The sequence below is a fragment of the Lagenorhynchus albirostris genome, chromosome 1 (genome assembly GCF_949774975.1).
Source record: "Lagenorhynchus albirostris chromosome 1, mLagAlb1.1, whole genome shotgun sequence".
Lineage (NCBI taxonomy): Eukaryota > Metazoa > Chordata > Mammalia > Artiodactyla > Delphinidae > Lagenorhynchus > Lagenorhynchus albirostris.
In genome coordinates this window covers 5,121,639-5,136,200 of record NC_083095.1, presented here as the reverse complement: position 1 = coordinate 5,136,200, position 14,562 = coordinate 5,121,639, and the positions used below count along the sequence as shown (strand labels likewise).

At 49.7% G+C, this 14,562-nt stretch overlaps 1 protein-coding gene across 4 annotated transcripts in view; it reads left to right on the top strand.

Annotated features, from left to right (window-relative positions):
* EVL (Enah/Vasp-like) overlaps positions 1-14,562 on the top strand; it is a 163,402-nt gene that overhangs the window by 34,793 nt on the left and 114,047 nt on the right. For 2 of the 4 annotated variants that reach the window (XM_060161871.1, XM_060162148.1), the window contains exon 1: positions 6,308-6,508. The exons of 1 other annotated variant lie outside the window; for it this stretch is intronic. In XM_060161871.1, coding sequence (XP_060017854.1) covers positions 6,486-6,508 — 23 coding nt within the window. In that variant the 5' untranslated portion in view covers positions 6,308-6,485. Of the gene's footprint in view, positions 1-6,304; positions 6,509-14,562 lie in introns of those variants that run through there. One more of the 4 variants, XM_060162233.1, reaches the window with a different exon arrangement.

Sequence of the window (14,562 nt, the reverse complement as noted above, 5' to 3'; positions counted from 1 at the left end):
ATCCTTTATGACCCTACTCCTAGAGAAATGGAAATAAAAACAAAAATAAACAAATGGGACCGAATGAGACTTAAAAGCTTTTGCCCAGCAAAGGAAACCATAAACAAGACCAAAAGACAACCCTCAGAATGGGAGAAAATATTTGCAAATGAAGCAACTGACAAAGGATTAATCTCCAAAATTTACAAGCAGCTCATGCAGCTCAATAACCAAAAAACCAACAACCCAATCCAAAAATGGGCAGAAGACCTAAATAGACATTTCTCCAAAGATAGCTTTTACTTTAAATATAATTCTCAAAATGGAGGCAAGGGATGTCTTTAAAACTTTTGTTTTGAAGTTAAATAGTTCAGGTGACATGTAGTTTGGGGGAGGAGTTACTGGAGCAGGACTCACACGTTCCCTGTGCTTTCAACGAGGTGAGGGTTTTGTGTGGTTTTAAATTTTTGAAAGGTTAATTCAATTGGAATAAAAGCACGTTCAGTGCATTCAGCACATCTCTGACAAAGAAATCTACGCCTAAGATTGTGCTCTGCCTTGTGAAGGCTTAGAAAGGACTGAAAACAAAGGTCACTGCTAGTGGGCTCCCCACCGATTCAAAATAGGAGAGTTCAGAGCCGGTGGCTCCATATCGTGGCGGATTTCTCTTGAAGCTGTATTTGCATAGCAAGCATGTTGTTTCACCTGGAATGTCTGTACATTTCTCTTTTTTTAATATTTACTTATTTGGCCGCACCGGGTCTTAATTGTGGCGTGCGGGGTCTTTAGTTGCGGCATGCATGCGGGATCTAGTTCCCCAACCAGGGATCGAACCTGGGCCCCCTGCATTGGGAGCGCGGAGTCTTAAGCACTGGACCGCCAGGGAAGGCCCTGTCCATACATTTCTGATGGAGGTTGTAAGGGGCTAAACCCCTCAGGTCTCCTGTCACCAGCCCCCTTAGACACTGTCCCCAGTGACTCTCACCTGGTCAGAGGCCTAAGACACGTGATGGACAGAGATTACTCCTCAGTACAAGACTTTTGTACAGTATGTGAGACTTTTAAAATAATAGCTGTTGATTATCACAGGAATTGCTGAGTTTTAGAGCTTATTGTCGGCTGGCTTTGGTCAGGAGGGCGCTCAGTGGGATTTTGCAACATGCGGTAATATTAGCCACCGTGGCGTGCGGTTAACGTGTGCCGGCACTTCCTCTCCCCAGCATCCCACACACGCACGCTGTCATCCCCGTTCTGAGATTAGAGACTGAGGCTTAGATGGGAGCGAGTTTTCCCGAGGCTTCTCAGGCAGGTAGTAGCACTGGGTTCAGAACCCCAGTCTCCATAACCTCTGTGGAGAGGAGGCGGGGAGACCCCCGCGTCCGGGTCCCGGGTTGGCAGGGTGGGAAGTGGGTGGAGGCGGGAAGGCCCGGCTGGGGTGCCGAGACTCCATTCTGCAGTGAGGAGGAGTTGTGGGTTTTCCCTGGGAGGTGCTGGGGTGGGTGACTGTGCCGGAAGGGGTCAGATGGCAGGGTGATCAGGAGCTGGGGTGCGACCAGGAAGGCCACCGAGCACACTCTCGAGCGTCTCTTGTTAGGCTCATCCCCCTGCTCAGTGGAACATCTGCGGCCAGGCCGTGAGGACAGAGTCGGATTTTCAGTCTTGTCTGTAGCTGGTTTCCCTTTATGTTCCCTCCCGCTTGGTCTGTATGCAGCACAGCCGCAAGTGTACGGGCCCGTGCATGTCAGAGCGTTCCTGCTCATGTGATGGGAATGCTAGTCTCTGCTCAGATGCCCAGTCCTTGTTTTGTTGCACATACATCATGGCTGTGCAAACCTAAAAACCTAACCTAAAAAAGTGGCAGAGGGGCTTCCCTGGTGGCACAGTGGTTGAGAGTCTGCCTGCCGATGCAGGGGACACGGGTTCGTGCCCCGGTCCGGGAAGATCCCACATGCCGTGGAGCGGCTAGGCCCGAGAGCCATGGCCACTGAGCCTGCGCGTCCGGAGCCTGTGCTCCGCAACGGGAGAGGCCACAACAGTGAGAGGCCCGCGTACCGCAAAAAAAAAAAAAAAAAAAAAAGTGGCAGAGGAAACATTGGTTGTGATGCCTCAAACCCATGGGACCTCAGGGCCTGAAACTCATAGATTGTGTCTCTAAAGGAGCTATGATGAGGATTCAGTGCCAACAATTAAATCATAACTTCACTTTCTTGGGAAATTGACCATTTCACGTGGAAAGCCATGTTGCTGGCAAGCTGAGCGTGTGCACCTTAAGCTAAGGGAGGACACCAGTTTCAAACATCCTTCTCATGTGGCTTTCCAAGATTGTCCCAGGTTTGGGAACACCTCCTGTCACCCACCGTGCTTCTGCTCCGTTATCCCCACGCCTGTTTTTCTGCGGAAGCCTCGGGCAGCCCGCACGGCCAGTACAGGCAGCAGGTCAGTACTGGGACCTGATGGGACAGCCGGGCCCAGTCAGGAGGCTTCTGTTCATAGGATGAGACCGGGAAGAGGAAGTGAGTCCAGAGTGACAAGGGTGAGCGTGATGACGTGTAGCTTGGAGAGGCCTCAGAAGGTCAGCGCTGATGGGGCTGCCAGGTCATCTAGGCCTGGTGTTGCCGGGCTGACTCTGGTCCTGACCCTGGTGGAGGGAGGGGAAAGCCCGGTAGCAGGTAGTCTGGGGCTCTTCCATTTTTATCAGTTTTGTGTTCATATCAGTTTCATGTTCCAAGTAAGTGGCATTTAAAAAAACAAAAGCCTAAAAAATTACTGTCTGGTTGTTCCTTCGTGTTACAAAGGGATCGTAAGTCACAGAGTAGGAGCGTGCTTTGTCACTGGTGGATGGCCTGGGATCGCTCTTTTTTAAAGCATTGTATGGTCACAGAAGTGCCACTTAGAGGGGAGTGGAGTGGCCAGGAGTCCCTGTTCCTGACACTGTGGTGTTATTAGTTATCAAGTGGCCAGGTGCGATTGCCCAGCCTCTGAAGCACACTCCTTCCCACTCTGGTCCGAAGGCCATGTCAACTCAGGTTTTCCTACTTCCTGGGGCAGCTGAACCACCTTTTCAGCCCTTAGCAGTCTCTTGTCTGGCTGTGAAATCTGGGGATTAGCCAGGACCAGCTGGATGAAGGAACCTCAAAGGTTTGCCATGTCCCAGCCCTGTCTCAGGGCCACGGCTGCCTGACAGTCTGTGGAATAAGTCCTCTTAGGGAGGTAGCCTGAGGCAGTTGGGTCTGTGGCGTTGGAACCCCAAGCAGGCACAGGGGTTAAAAACTTTGGCATTAAACCTAACCAGGTGCAGGCGGGACTTCCCTGGTGGTCCCGTGGTTAAGACTCCACGCTCCCTATGTAGGGGACCTGGGTTTGATCCCTGGTCAGGGAACTAGATGCTGCATGCATGCCACAACTAAACATCCCTCATGCCGCAACTAAGACCCGGCACAGCCAAATAAATAAATAAATAAACCTACCCGGGTGCAAGTCATTGCTCTGCCACTTCATAGCAATACGATCTTGGGCAAGTTACTTAACCACTGTGACCTCTGTTCTCTTATTAGTAAATTGGGGAATCTCATAAAATTATGTCTCAAATACACTTGGTGCTAGGATTTGGCGATTTTTCACCATTTCTATCAACTCTACTAGGACCTTAAAAGAATTGCCCTGAAAGGTATAACCAGCTCTCCAAGAGGAGATTCTTGAGTTGCCGGTGGAAACCAGGCGTGAAGTCCAAAAGTTCTCTAACCCACCAGGCCTCATCACCACGCTGGACCTTCCTGGCGGCCATGGTAGAGCACATCTGGCAGTTCTCACCGTGCCCAGTCTCTGGGGGTTAAGGCCCCTGCTACTCCCCCCATGCCTTGCAAAGAGTACCGGGAATGTAGGTTTTGACCTTTATTAGACCAACCAACAGATCCGTCAAGTCATTGTGGGGTGTCTGCTGTTTACTACCCCCGCCCTCAAGGGTGGGAAGGATGGGCAGTGGGTGCTCGGTCTGGTGTCTCCTTTCCCTCGAGAAGCTTGCCCCTACCCCTATCCATCTGTGACTCTAACCAGGTAGTTTAATAAATTTTAAAACATCATATCATTTTATTTGGTATGGATAAATTGTTCTTCCTAAGACTTGGATAAACTCTACTGCTTTTTTTTTTTTTAAAGGACTTAGGACAGTGATTTTATCTGCATATCCATTTTTCTTGTATTCCTGTCCTGAGAATCACAGGACAGAAATACCTTGCCCCTCTTCCCCCTGGGAAAAAAATTAAATGAGCTCCTGTGAACAGACAGAACTTCAGTGCCAGGGTGACCTCCCATAGAGAAGAGCCGTCCCAGCGCTGTCAGCGAGAGACCACCTTGTGAAGTAATGAAGACAGTGAAGAACATCTCTGTAACTCTACATGCTTGTAAAGAGCTTTCACAAGTCCTGCCTTGATGGGTCCTTGCCCCCATCCTGTGACAGAGGCCTGGGCAGGATCCGCATTCTTCCCGTTTTACGTACAGGGAGTCTCAGGCTGCCGGTGATCACAGAGTTAGCAGGTGGCAGGTCTGGGACTTAAACTTGGGTTATTTAGTGACTCTGCCTCTCCTGCGTTTTCTGATCTATCACAGTGCGGCCAGGAAGCTGCCACCCCTAGAGGGTCTCGGCAGAGGCTGTCAGGAATACTGTGGAAGGCATCTGGGCCGGCGTAGTTGACGACTGCTGTGTGGTTTGAGGGACAGAGGACTCCCCAGAGTATCCTGCTCACCAGTCAGTCACCTCAGTTGGCCGTCATCACTTCATTACTTCAAAGAGGAGCATGTGAATACACACATGCCCTAGCTTGCTTTTTCTCCCTGATAGAAAGCTGCGGAGGTTCGCTCAGCAAACCTTTACTAACTCCTCCCTGTCAAGCTCTCTACCGGGCCCTGGGAATACAGACATTAACTTCACACAGACCTCCCTCAAGGGCCTCATAGATGTGGGGTGGGCAGGGTGCTGTAATGCAGCGCAGTTGACAGCAGAGAGAGCAGCTGACCATCCTGCGGATGGGTCAGGCCCCTGGGGACGGAGCAGCCCAGGGAACAATGGGGGCCACGTGGAAGGGTGCAGCCCATGTGGGGAGCAAGAAATAATCTGGGCTAGTTGGCCTGGGGACCAGAGGACAGAGGGCCTGGCTTATTTTGGGAACTGGGAGTGTCTAGCTGAATTTTGGGGGCTGTGAAAAGTTTTAATGGAAGAAAGTTGGAGAAATAAGACTTTGTTGCGCTGAGACATTTTTACTCAATCCCGTGACCACCGAGGAACTAAGGGTTGAAATAGGTGGACATCAAAGTCAGACTGAGAACAATTGTTCTGGTAGATTGTTAGAGAAGGGACGGAACAAGGAAGACCAGTTACTAATGCAGGAGACTACGAGGGAAATGCTGAAGGCGAGAGCCGAGGCAGTGGGTCTGGGAGTGGGGCAGGGTCAGATTCAAAGAAACCTTCCTGAGGTAGAATCAGAGTCAGTGACCTGTGTGAGGGAGAGGAGAAAAGTCAAGAGTGACTCGCCGGTTTTTATTTGAGATCTGCCTGCCTTATTTTATAAAGATTTGCAATCCAGATGCTACGGTTCTCCTTAATGGCAACTTTCAGAGCACAGCCTCAGCTCACTTGCCAAATCTGGCCAGCTCGGGCTTTACAAGCGGGGAAACAGTCCTCTTTTTTTGTCTGACGTCTCGTTTCCTTTTTCTTAACTTCTGTTCTGAAATTATTACAGCAGTTTTTGTACTTCAAGGAATTGGAGCCTGGTACATATTAGGTACTCAATAAATGAATAATCAGATAAATGAGGTCACGCATCCTGGTTGACTTACAGGGTGATGTTGTTCGTGGTAAAGTGCCGGGCATAAAATGTGAATTCTGTCATTCCAGAGCAGCTTGTGCATTTGTGCTAAAATAATGTTTGATAGCGGAAGGGTAAAATACAGAATTCTGAAGAATTTCCGGTAGCACGCAGCCCGGTATCAGTCTCCTCTGCGTTCGCTGCCCACGGTGGTCATCGTACCTGACCCTGAGCACAGCGGCGGCCGCGGGAGGGTGAGGTGACCCAGCAGCGCGCGGGGGAACAGATCGCGCTCTGGTGCCTTTACACTCTTGCCCCCCACCCCATCCCCCGTACGGTTCTTGCTGGGGGGGCGTGTGTTGTGTGATTTCCCCAGGATCCCAGGCGTGCCTGGGGTTCCACTTCTTGCCCGGGACTGACCCAGCTCCCAGCGTGGAGCCTCAGCGTTCGCTGCGTTAATCAGACTTGCTGGAATGATCACGTGGTCCTCTAGCTGCCTGCCTGTCAGCTGCTGCTCGTCAGCAGCTGGCTGGCTGGAGGCTGCAGGCCCGTCTGCAGAAAGCCTTCTACTTTAGAATATGGGGGGTCGGGGGGTGCAGACCCGCCTCTTTCTTCTGCACTTTGCACCATCTGACTGACTAAACGGTTGTCCTCCGAACCAGAAAGGCTACCGGGCAGTATAAGGAAATTGTCTCTGACTAGGTCATGTTTGCATTTGAAGAATTCAGGTATGTTCTGGGTTTTCTACATCAGTCTGCCGCTGGGTTTTTGTTCTCGCTAGGTTTTTGCTGTGTAATGACAGCTTAGGCTCTGGCTCGTTCTCACAAAAGAAGGGTTCTTTTCTGTGGCGGGGTTTCTCCCGGTCACGGGGGCGGGAGGCGCAGAGGTGGTACCGGTCCAGGCTGTTTACTGCAGGACAGATGCAGCGTGGGTAATTGGTTTGATCGTGTGTGAATGTGCCGAGGACCCCACCTTGTGCCTCATCTGAGCTGTGCTGTTGCTGGTGTAGAGGTATGAATACAGAATAGGAACTGCTTATCCAGAAGGAGTCTCTTGCTGCCTTTTGTTTTTCTTCCTTTGTCAAACTCATGGAGCCTGACTGCTCTTTTAAAAAACGCTAACTGTAGCGGTGAAGGTGAAAATCCTGCAAGTCTGTCTGCTTAGTCAAGATCTGATCTGGGCTCTGATTTTGCTTGTTGTGAATAGTGATCTCGCGGCTGGGCGGTTTTCTGGGAAGTACCCTCATGATGTTTTGTTAACAGGGTCCTTCTTTGCTTTCGTCAGCTTTTCAGCTGCTGTAATTATCAATGCTCCAGATTAGAGTCTTTTGTGAATCTTATGCCTTCTCTTTCCTCCATCTCTCCTCCCCGGGTATGAATGTAGGGGCGGGGGGTGCTCCAGAAGAGATAGTCTCTAAGAAATGAAAATAAAGGAGCTGGGATGGGAGGGTTACCGGCTCATTCTTGTGCGGGTCTCCACCTCTTCGGAGCATACGGAAGACAGTGTGTCTGTTTCTAACCTCTGACAGCTCATTTCTCAGATGGAATTTTTGTGTATTTTAGAACTGAACGAAAATACCATATTGATGGGCGAAGAAGTGATTGTGTGGGAACCTCCACAGGCCTTTTTCGTTCCCTCCAAATGTTGCTGCAATAGACATGAAAATGATAGTAGAATTACCAGCTTTCATTACTTGTAAGAGGAAACTAGAGACCTTTTGATCAAAATCAAGGGAGAGGATGAGAGCATTATCAGCTTTCCACAAGGAAAAGCAGGGCTACGGAGCTTGTTCCCGCCCTTTCTATAAACTTGGGGCTTTGGATCCAGGAAGTTACCCTTTGTTTAAGAGCGTGCCTCTGCATTATTTCTAATGGACTGGGTTTGTGAAAAGAACATTCTTTCCACGTGGCAACGTGCTCGGATGACATGGGGTGCCACCGTGACCAGAACTTACAGTTTTAGGATAGCTCCATTAGATAACTAACAAGAATTTATTTAATGCCTGGCATGTAACAGTAGATAGGTCCTTAGGGAATGAATCGTGAGTCTTGGGTGCTAATCCGAGTTTCAGAATTGGCTTTCCTCATCCTTGTGAGAGTTACGGAAGAGCTTTGTACATCGTAGAAAGTAGTACAATGGTGAGGCTCAGATTTTATTGCTAGCATTTGTTTGAGATGGAGTAAGTCTTGGCTTCTGCCTCGAACAAGCTTGGAGCCTTTCTTTGCATTTTGTAGTCAGTGGGGAGGGGTGCATATCAACAAACCCACTCCCACCGCGGTAGCACCTAGTCCCGGAGCCAAGAGCTGGGTCTGATGAGGTGGAAGGGGGTTGAGTTAAAGGCCACTGCTCTGCTGAGCTGAGAAAGTGGGGAAGTCTGTTACCCTTCAAGTTTCTGCCTAAGCTGGCCCTGAAGAATTTCGCTGAGTATGATTGCATTTTATGACGGCTGCACGGGGGCCAGACCAGGTGGCTTTCTTCTTTAGTCATGGGGCCTATGCACATGGGGGCCAGGTGATTGTGGTGGGGCAACGCTGCGCTCGAGAGGAGCTTAGCTTAGCTTTTTAGTTTAGGTCAGGTCGGTCCTGAAGCTACAGCACGCAGCAGAATCACCCGGAGGGCTCACGAAAACCCACCCCCAGAGTTTCAGATCCAGCAGGTCTGGAATGGGGCTCAGGATCTGTGTGTCCGATAAGTTCCCAGGTTTCTGATGCTGCAGTTCTGGGGACCAGACTTTGAGAACCATTGGCTTGGGGAAAGCAGACGTTGTTGTTGTCGTTGAGGTGGGAAGTCTGAGGCAGAGGCGAGGAGGGAGGTACAGGGAGGAGCCAGAAGCTGCAGTTCAGGTACGGGCAGGTGGGCCAAGGCGGGGGTGCAGGCGTGAGGGGGGCCCGCTCGTGGGGCGGCGGTGGAAGGGAACACTGGGACGAGAACCAGGGGACTTGCTTTATAATCCTCGTTCTGCCGTGTGCTCCTTTGGGGGCTTGGCCAGCCTCTTCATCGTTCTGAAGTCTCAATTTTCTCAACTGAAAATGGGGATAGTTGTTCTTGCCAAGAAAGTGTATAATACTGTTAGAATTAAATGAGATAACATAAACTTAATAAATTATAGCACTCTTTCCACATGAGTGTAAAGGGAGGAGAGGACCCTGGGGGTCTCCATCAGGTTATCTGGACACAGCCCTCCGTACACACACCCAACTCCAAGAGCGCAAGGGCCACGTTCATTTTAAAAGGAAGTCTGATTGACAGACACGTTTACCTGCCGTTACTCCCTATTGGACTCTGAGTTCCAATGTGGTCTGTCAATCCTGTCTTTTTAACTTTGTCTCCTTAGTGCCTAAAACTGCTTGACACACAGTAAGGCCTTAGTAAGTGGCAGACGCAGTTCATTTTCACGAGGACTTAATAAGGAAGAAAAGGCAAGCAAGCTCTCTGGCTAGCTCGGCGCAGGCCTGGGATAGTACCATGGTGCCGGCCGAGTGTGCTGGTTCAGAAGAGCATGTCGAAAGCTGACATCTGACCTCCTGAGAAAAATGTGAAGTGTCCTCAGCACACCCCCACGGCAGGAGTGCCAGAGAACTGCAAGCACATTTCACGAGGAATCTCCGCGATGCCCTCACTCTAGAATGGGCTGCTGACTGTCGTGACGTGCCGGGGCCCAGGGCCCAAGCCTGGAGCGCTGCAGGGTCCCGAGAGCTTGAGAGACCGGGCCAGCATTTTCCAGCTGGTTAGAGAGTTTCTACCTTCCACTGACTGCAAGACTGTGTCGTCCTAACACGAGGCCAGCTGTTCTAGCTGGCTGTGCTGGGAGACACACTGCATTTGTGTTTTTGCTTTAAAAAAAAAAAAAACTTCTTAGGCGAGATGTGTGCTGAACTGATAGTTTAAGTCAACATTTACCTGTTAACTGCACACCACAGAGGCTATCCTCTGAGCCCTGCTGGAGACAACTTTGTGGCATACTGTCTAGTTTTTCCTCCACCTCTAGACCCAGAATAATGACTGCATCCCCTTACCGACCCTGGAATAAAGAGTTTGAAATGTGATTTTCGGCTTCATAATCCCTCAAGTGAGAATGGAACCCAAATCAGAAACCGCTGTTTCTCAGAATTCCTGCCACTTATTCTGATTTATTTCCAGAAGGAATGTGGTATACCAACTCCAGTATTTAAAATCCATAGTTGGAGGGTTTCCCCGGTGGCGCAGTGGTTGAGAGTCCGCCTGTCAGTGCAGGGGACACGGGTTCATGCCCTGGTCCGGGAAGATCCCACATGCCGCGGAGCGGCTGGGCCCGTGAGCCATGGCCACTGAGCCTGCGCGTCCGGAGCCTGTGCTCCGCAACAGGAGAGGCCACAACAGTGAGAGGCCCGCGTACCGCAAAAAAAAAAAAAAAAAAAAAGTGGTATCAGGGAAGACCTGAAGTTCGCACACGAGGAGAGCCCCACCACCCCGTTCGAGTGTCCAGAGCCCAAGCCAGCTTAGTCCCTCTCGTTTCCCAGGGTCCTGTAATCCCTTGAAGAAACAGATATTTAGGTACAGTGACTTTCACACGGTGGTGAGGAAATAAATCTCAGATCAACAGGAGATGGAAACTGGGCTGGGCAGGGAAAGGAAAGGTACAGAAACTTGATCACTGAGTACCTACTATGTACCAGACACTGCTAGCTGCTTTGTCCCTGGTAACTTTAACCCACATAAAAATGAAAACAGAGGCTCAGAGACATGGGACTGTCCCCAAACCTCCAATCCATAAATAATGTTAAGTGAGTGACGGAAATGAGAACAGAGGCTCAAAGGGGTGAGGTAATTTCCCTGAAGTCACCCAGCGGTTATGGGGATCTGGTCAACTTCAGTTCAGTCCTTCTTTCTCTGATACTCTGGGCCTAGAATGCCATCCTATGAATTGACCTTGTGTCTTCCAGCCAGCACAGCCTTTCTGAGTCTCTCCTCTGGGCCCAGAGCCTGTCGTAGCTCCAGGCACTTGGCTCACCTCCCTGACTGTGGGAAAAGACGGGGAATAGAAGAGGAATATTCTGGCCCCAAGGGTAGAACAGACTGACCCCTCCTCCTAGCTCCCAGGGCTCTAGTGATGTAGCGATGTATCAATAGTACTTACTGTAGTGCAACTGTGTAACAATCAGTTTCTTTCACATTCTTCTACCCTACTAAAGTATGAGCTCTTGGAGGCCAGGAGGCATCATCTTAGTCATCTTACCTCACTACCAACTATTAGCCTAGTATCAGCTCTAGGAGGGATTAGTAAATGTCTGACTATTAAACGTCTACACTACTGATATTGTGGGCATTAGAATAACTTTAATTGAATAAGTCACAGTCCCTAACTGCGGGGAGCTTACCGTCACGCTGTCTGATCCCCCAGGGCTATTAGTATGCACAGCCACGTGGGTCTTTAGTAGGGGGTGGTAGGGGCACCTGGTTGGAGTACATGGGCGGAGGGTGGAGGGTTGAGGGAGAGAAAAGTAGAGCAGCAGAGAGGGAAGGACAGACAAGTTTCATTGACTTGACAGTTTCGCCGAGTGTTTGTCTAGCCACAAGCAAAACTTATTTTGCGAAACAGATAATTTAGCTGTAGGGTGGCCACGCAGGTATATTTAAAAATACCAGTCTATTCTCCATTATTAAGTGTTACAGTTGTTGAGTTTCACTCAAAGCGAAGCAGTGTTGTGGAACCAGACTCCCCTGCAGTTCATACAATGTAAATTTAAAAGCTGGGACCTTGCAGAAGTCACTTTATCTCTCTTTATCTCTCTTAGAGGAAAAGGGCTATTTTGAGGATAACATATAGGAAAGAAGTGTATAAATTATAAAACTTTGCTATAAATGTTTGCATTTTATATTTTGGAATCAGTTCATAGTTGACCGGTTCAGGTGCTGCTTTATAAAACAATTTTTGTTTCCATCTCCCATTTCTCTTTGCTTAGCATTCTGGTCTCTTATATAGAAAACAAAGCAAAACTGAACTAAGAGGAAAGAATTTTAACTGGACTCATTACCTAGAGGAATAAGCCCCAGAATAGGACACAAGCTTGGGTCTGTGTAACTCTTGCTAGTTACTTAGGATGGTTGCAGAAGAGTCTCCCAACTGTGCAGGTGTGTCCTTTTGGAGGTGGGAGGGCCTTTTTGCTATTAGGATAGCCCTTCATCCAACAGACCACTTCCTGAACATCAGTAGAAAATGCAAATATGTGTCATCCTTGGTCCTGCCCTCAGGGAATTACTGTCCCCGAGAAGGTGCTGAACCAACACCAAAAGCATGGCGTGGGGGTGGCCAAAGACAAAAGGAATCCAGGGAAAGCCAGGGGAAGTTCCACAGGGGTCCGGATAAGGTGCCTGGGCTGGGAGGAGGATCTGGTTTTTCTGTTGTGGAAGTTAGGGAGACTTGCGGGCCGGGCCGGGCCATCTCTTGGAGCGAGTCTTAGGGAAGCATAGGATTTGAGTGGGTGAAAATAAAGGGAAGGGCTGTTGGCAGCAGTGCAGGAGCTGAGGCCCGGGGAGCCGGGAGCCAGGGGCAGTGTGCTCTCAGCCATATTTTGGCTGGTAAAACCTGAGGAGAAGGGACTTTTTCTCAGTCTTTTCAGAGTAACCCAACCTGGTTGTCTTTTCCTCATGATGGTCACTTCTCTGCCCTGAAGGTCACTATTTTGCAGAGGCACACATTTTTCACCTTTAGGGAACATGTAAGTATTCGTGGGAAACGCATGTTTTGCAGTGCTGGCTTGTTACTTCGCACAAGTTACCTAAGTTCTTCGTGGTTTAGTCTGCCTGTCTGTAAGATGGGGGTATTACTTACCTCCCAGAGCTACTGTGTTGATTAAATGAGATTACTTATATAAAGCATCTGGCAGGGTTCCTGGCACTTAGTAGATACTCAATAAATTAATTCCTTTAATTTACCTTAAGCAGCAGAGCATTTAATTCAGACCCTCATCCTGGATTAGAAATTACACAGGAGCCAGGAAGGAGACCTGACACACTCTTAAGGGTGGGGAGCACCTCTGATCTCCCCGTTTCCTTGGCATTCAGACTCAGAATGCCAGCAGTCAGTCCGTGGAAGATAATCCTGTTTGCTGCTGAAATGTTTATGACACAGTGAACTGACTGTGGTGTGACTAATCAGCTGAGAGCCTGGATCTCGGCTTGGTTGGCACACAGATTCACTGGACTGAGAGATTAATTAAGTTCCCTGAAGTTGACATAACTGGGACGCTGCCGCTTTCTGCCTAATCATGATAACATAGCCAGAGCCCACCATCAAGTGTCAACATTGTCCCAGTGCCTCCCTGGTTAGTCCGTGGCCCGTTCCTCATTGTTCTGTATTCCTCCGGGTCATATCTCTTTATCTCCAGAGACTGACATGAGCAGTAGATGTCTGTTGAACTGACATGGGCCGCACTGGACAGGTTCGGTGTGTGAGCCCTCCTTTGGGGGGAAGCAGAGTGAATCACGGGGGGGAACTCTGTGGAGAGCACCATTCCACCCAGCGGGCGCCGTTGTGGATGTGGCGTAGTACATCCTGGGGCAGCTCTGCTGGGCCTCAGGAGAAGCCACTGGAGACCTCAACTGGGGGATCCCCCGTAATGGTTCCCTACTGGGAGGGTGCACTGAAACCTGACACAGGTGCCTCAAACCTCCCGAGTCCAGGTATTCAGAGGTGGAGTCCAGGCGTGTCCATTTTTTTTTCAAGGCTCCGCTGATGACACACCTCCCTAGCTGGAGTGTGTGGGGAGAACCTGAGCTTGGGAACCTGAAAGCCCTAGGTTCTAATGATACTGTGTTACCTTAGATACGCCACTTAACTTCACTGAGATGTAGTTGGTCCACCTGGAAAATACAAATAATAATTTTTGTGGTTCAGAGAGAACAAGATGACGGCCATGCGGGAGTGTGGGAAAGTCAGGAGCCCTGGATAATGAAAGGCGCTGTTACACGTGCTTTCAAGTTCAGCTGGCGCCTCCTGCAGCAGATTGAACCCAGGCGTGTTGAGTGTGTGGGGCTCGTACAGACACAACACTGCGTCTAGAACTGACAGGCTGCTGGTTTGTGGTCTGTTGGGTTTGGTAACTGGTCATGTGGCTCTCGAGTTCATCCTGAACCCGGTTACAAGTGAGTGGGATTGTTTTCACTCCAGTCAGCCACTTCAGGGCCTGCCCGACGCCAGGACGGATCTCGCTGTGCCTCTTTGAGACTAGCTTGGCCTCCGTCTTCCTCAGCACAAGGGCTGGAGGAGAGAAAAGGCAGCCTGCGTTTACTTGTGGAAGCACTGGAGGAAACGGGGAGCCCTTCCGTCCCTGAAATCACCCCTATGCCCCTGGAGCACAGGGTCATAGGAAAGAGAACCCAGAGCAGGAAGGTGGTGTCCCTCCGGGGCTCCCTCCAGGGTATTCAGAAGCTCTGTCCTTCCTGTTTCACTGTGTGCCGTGGATCAGAAGCTGTGTATTGAGTCAAGATAGAGCCTTCTCAGGACAGATGGGGAGATGGGTAAAACTATGTGGTTGGATATACGTTTATGAACAGGACATCAAGCAAACTGTATGATTTAAAGAAGTGTTTGTACTCAGTGATGAAATTCCTTTTCCTGGAGAGAGGATGCTTTCATAGTTGAATGAACCTTGGAGCACTTCCAAAGCCAGAGTGAAGACTGTGTATTTTCCTTATTCACCAACTTACTAAAGAGTTGAGGGCATTAGAGATTCCTAAGGTAGAGGAAGGCAGATATGTTTTGCTACAGTTGATAAAACTGTTTGTTTTCCTGGTCTTGGTT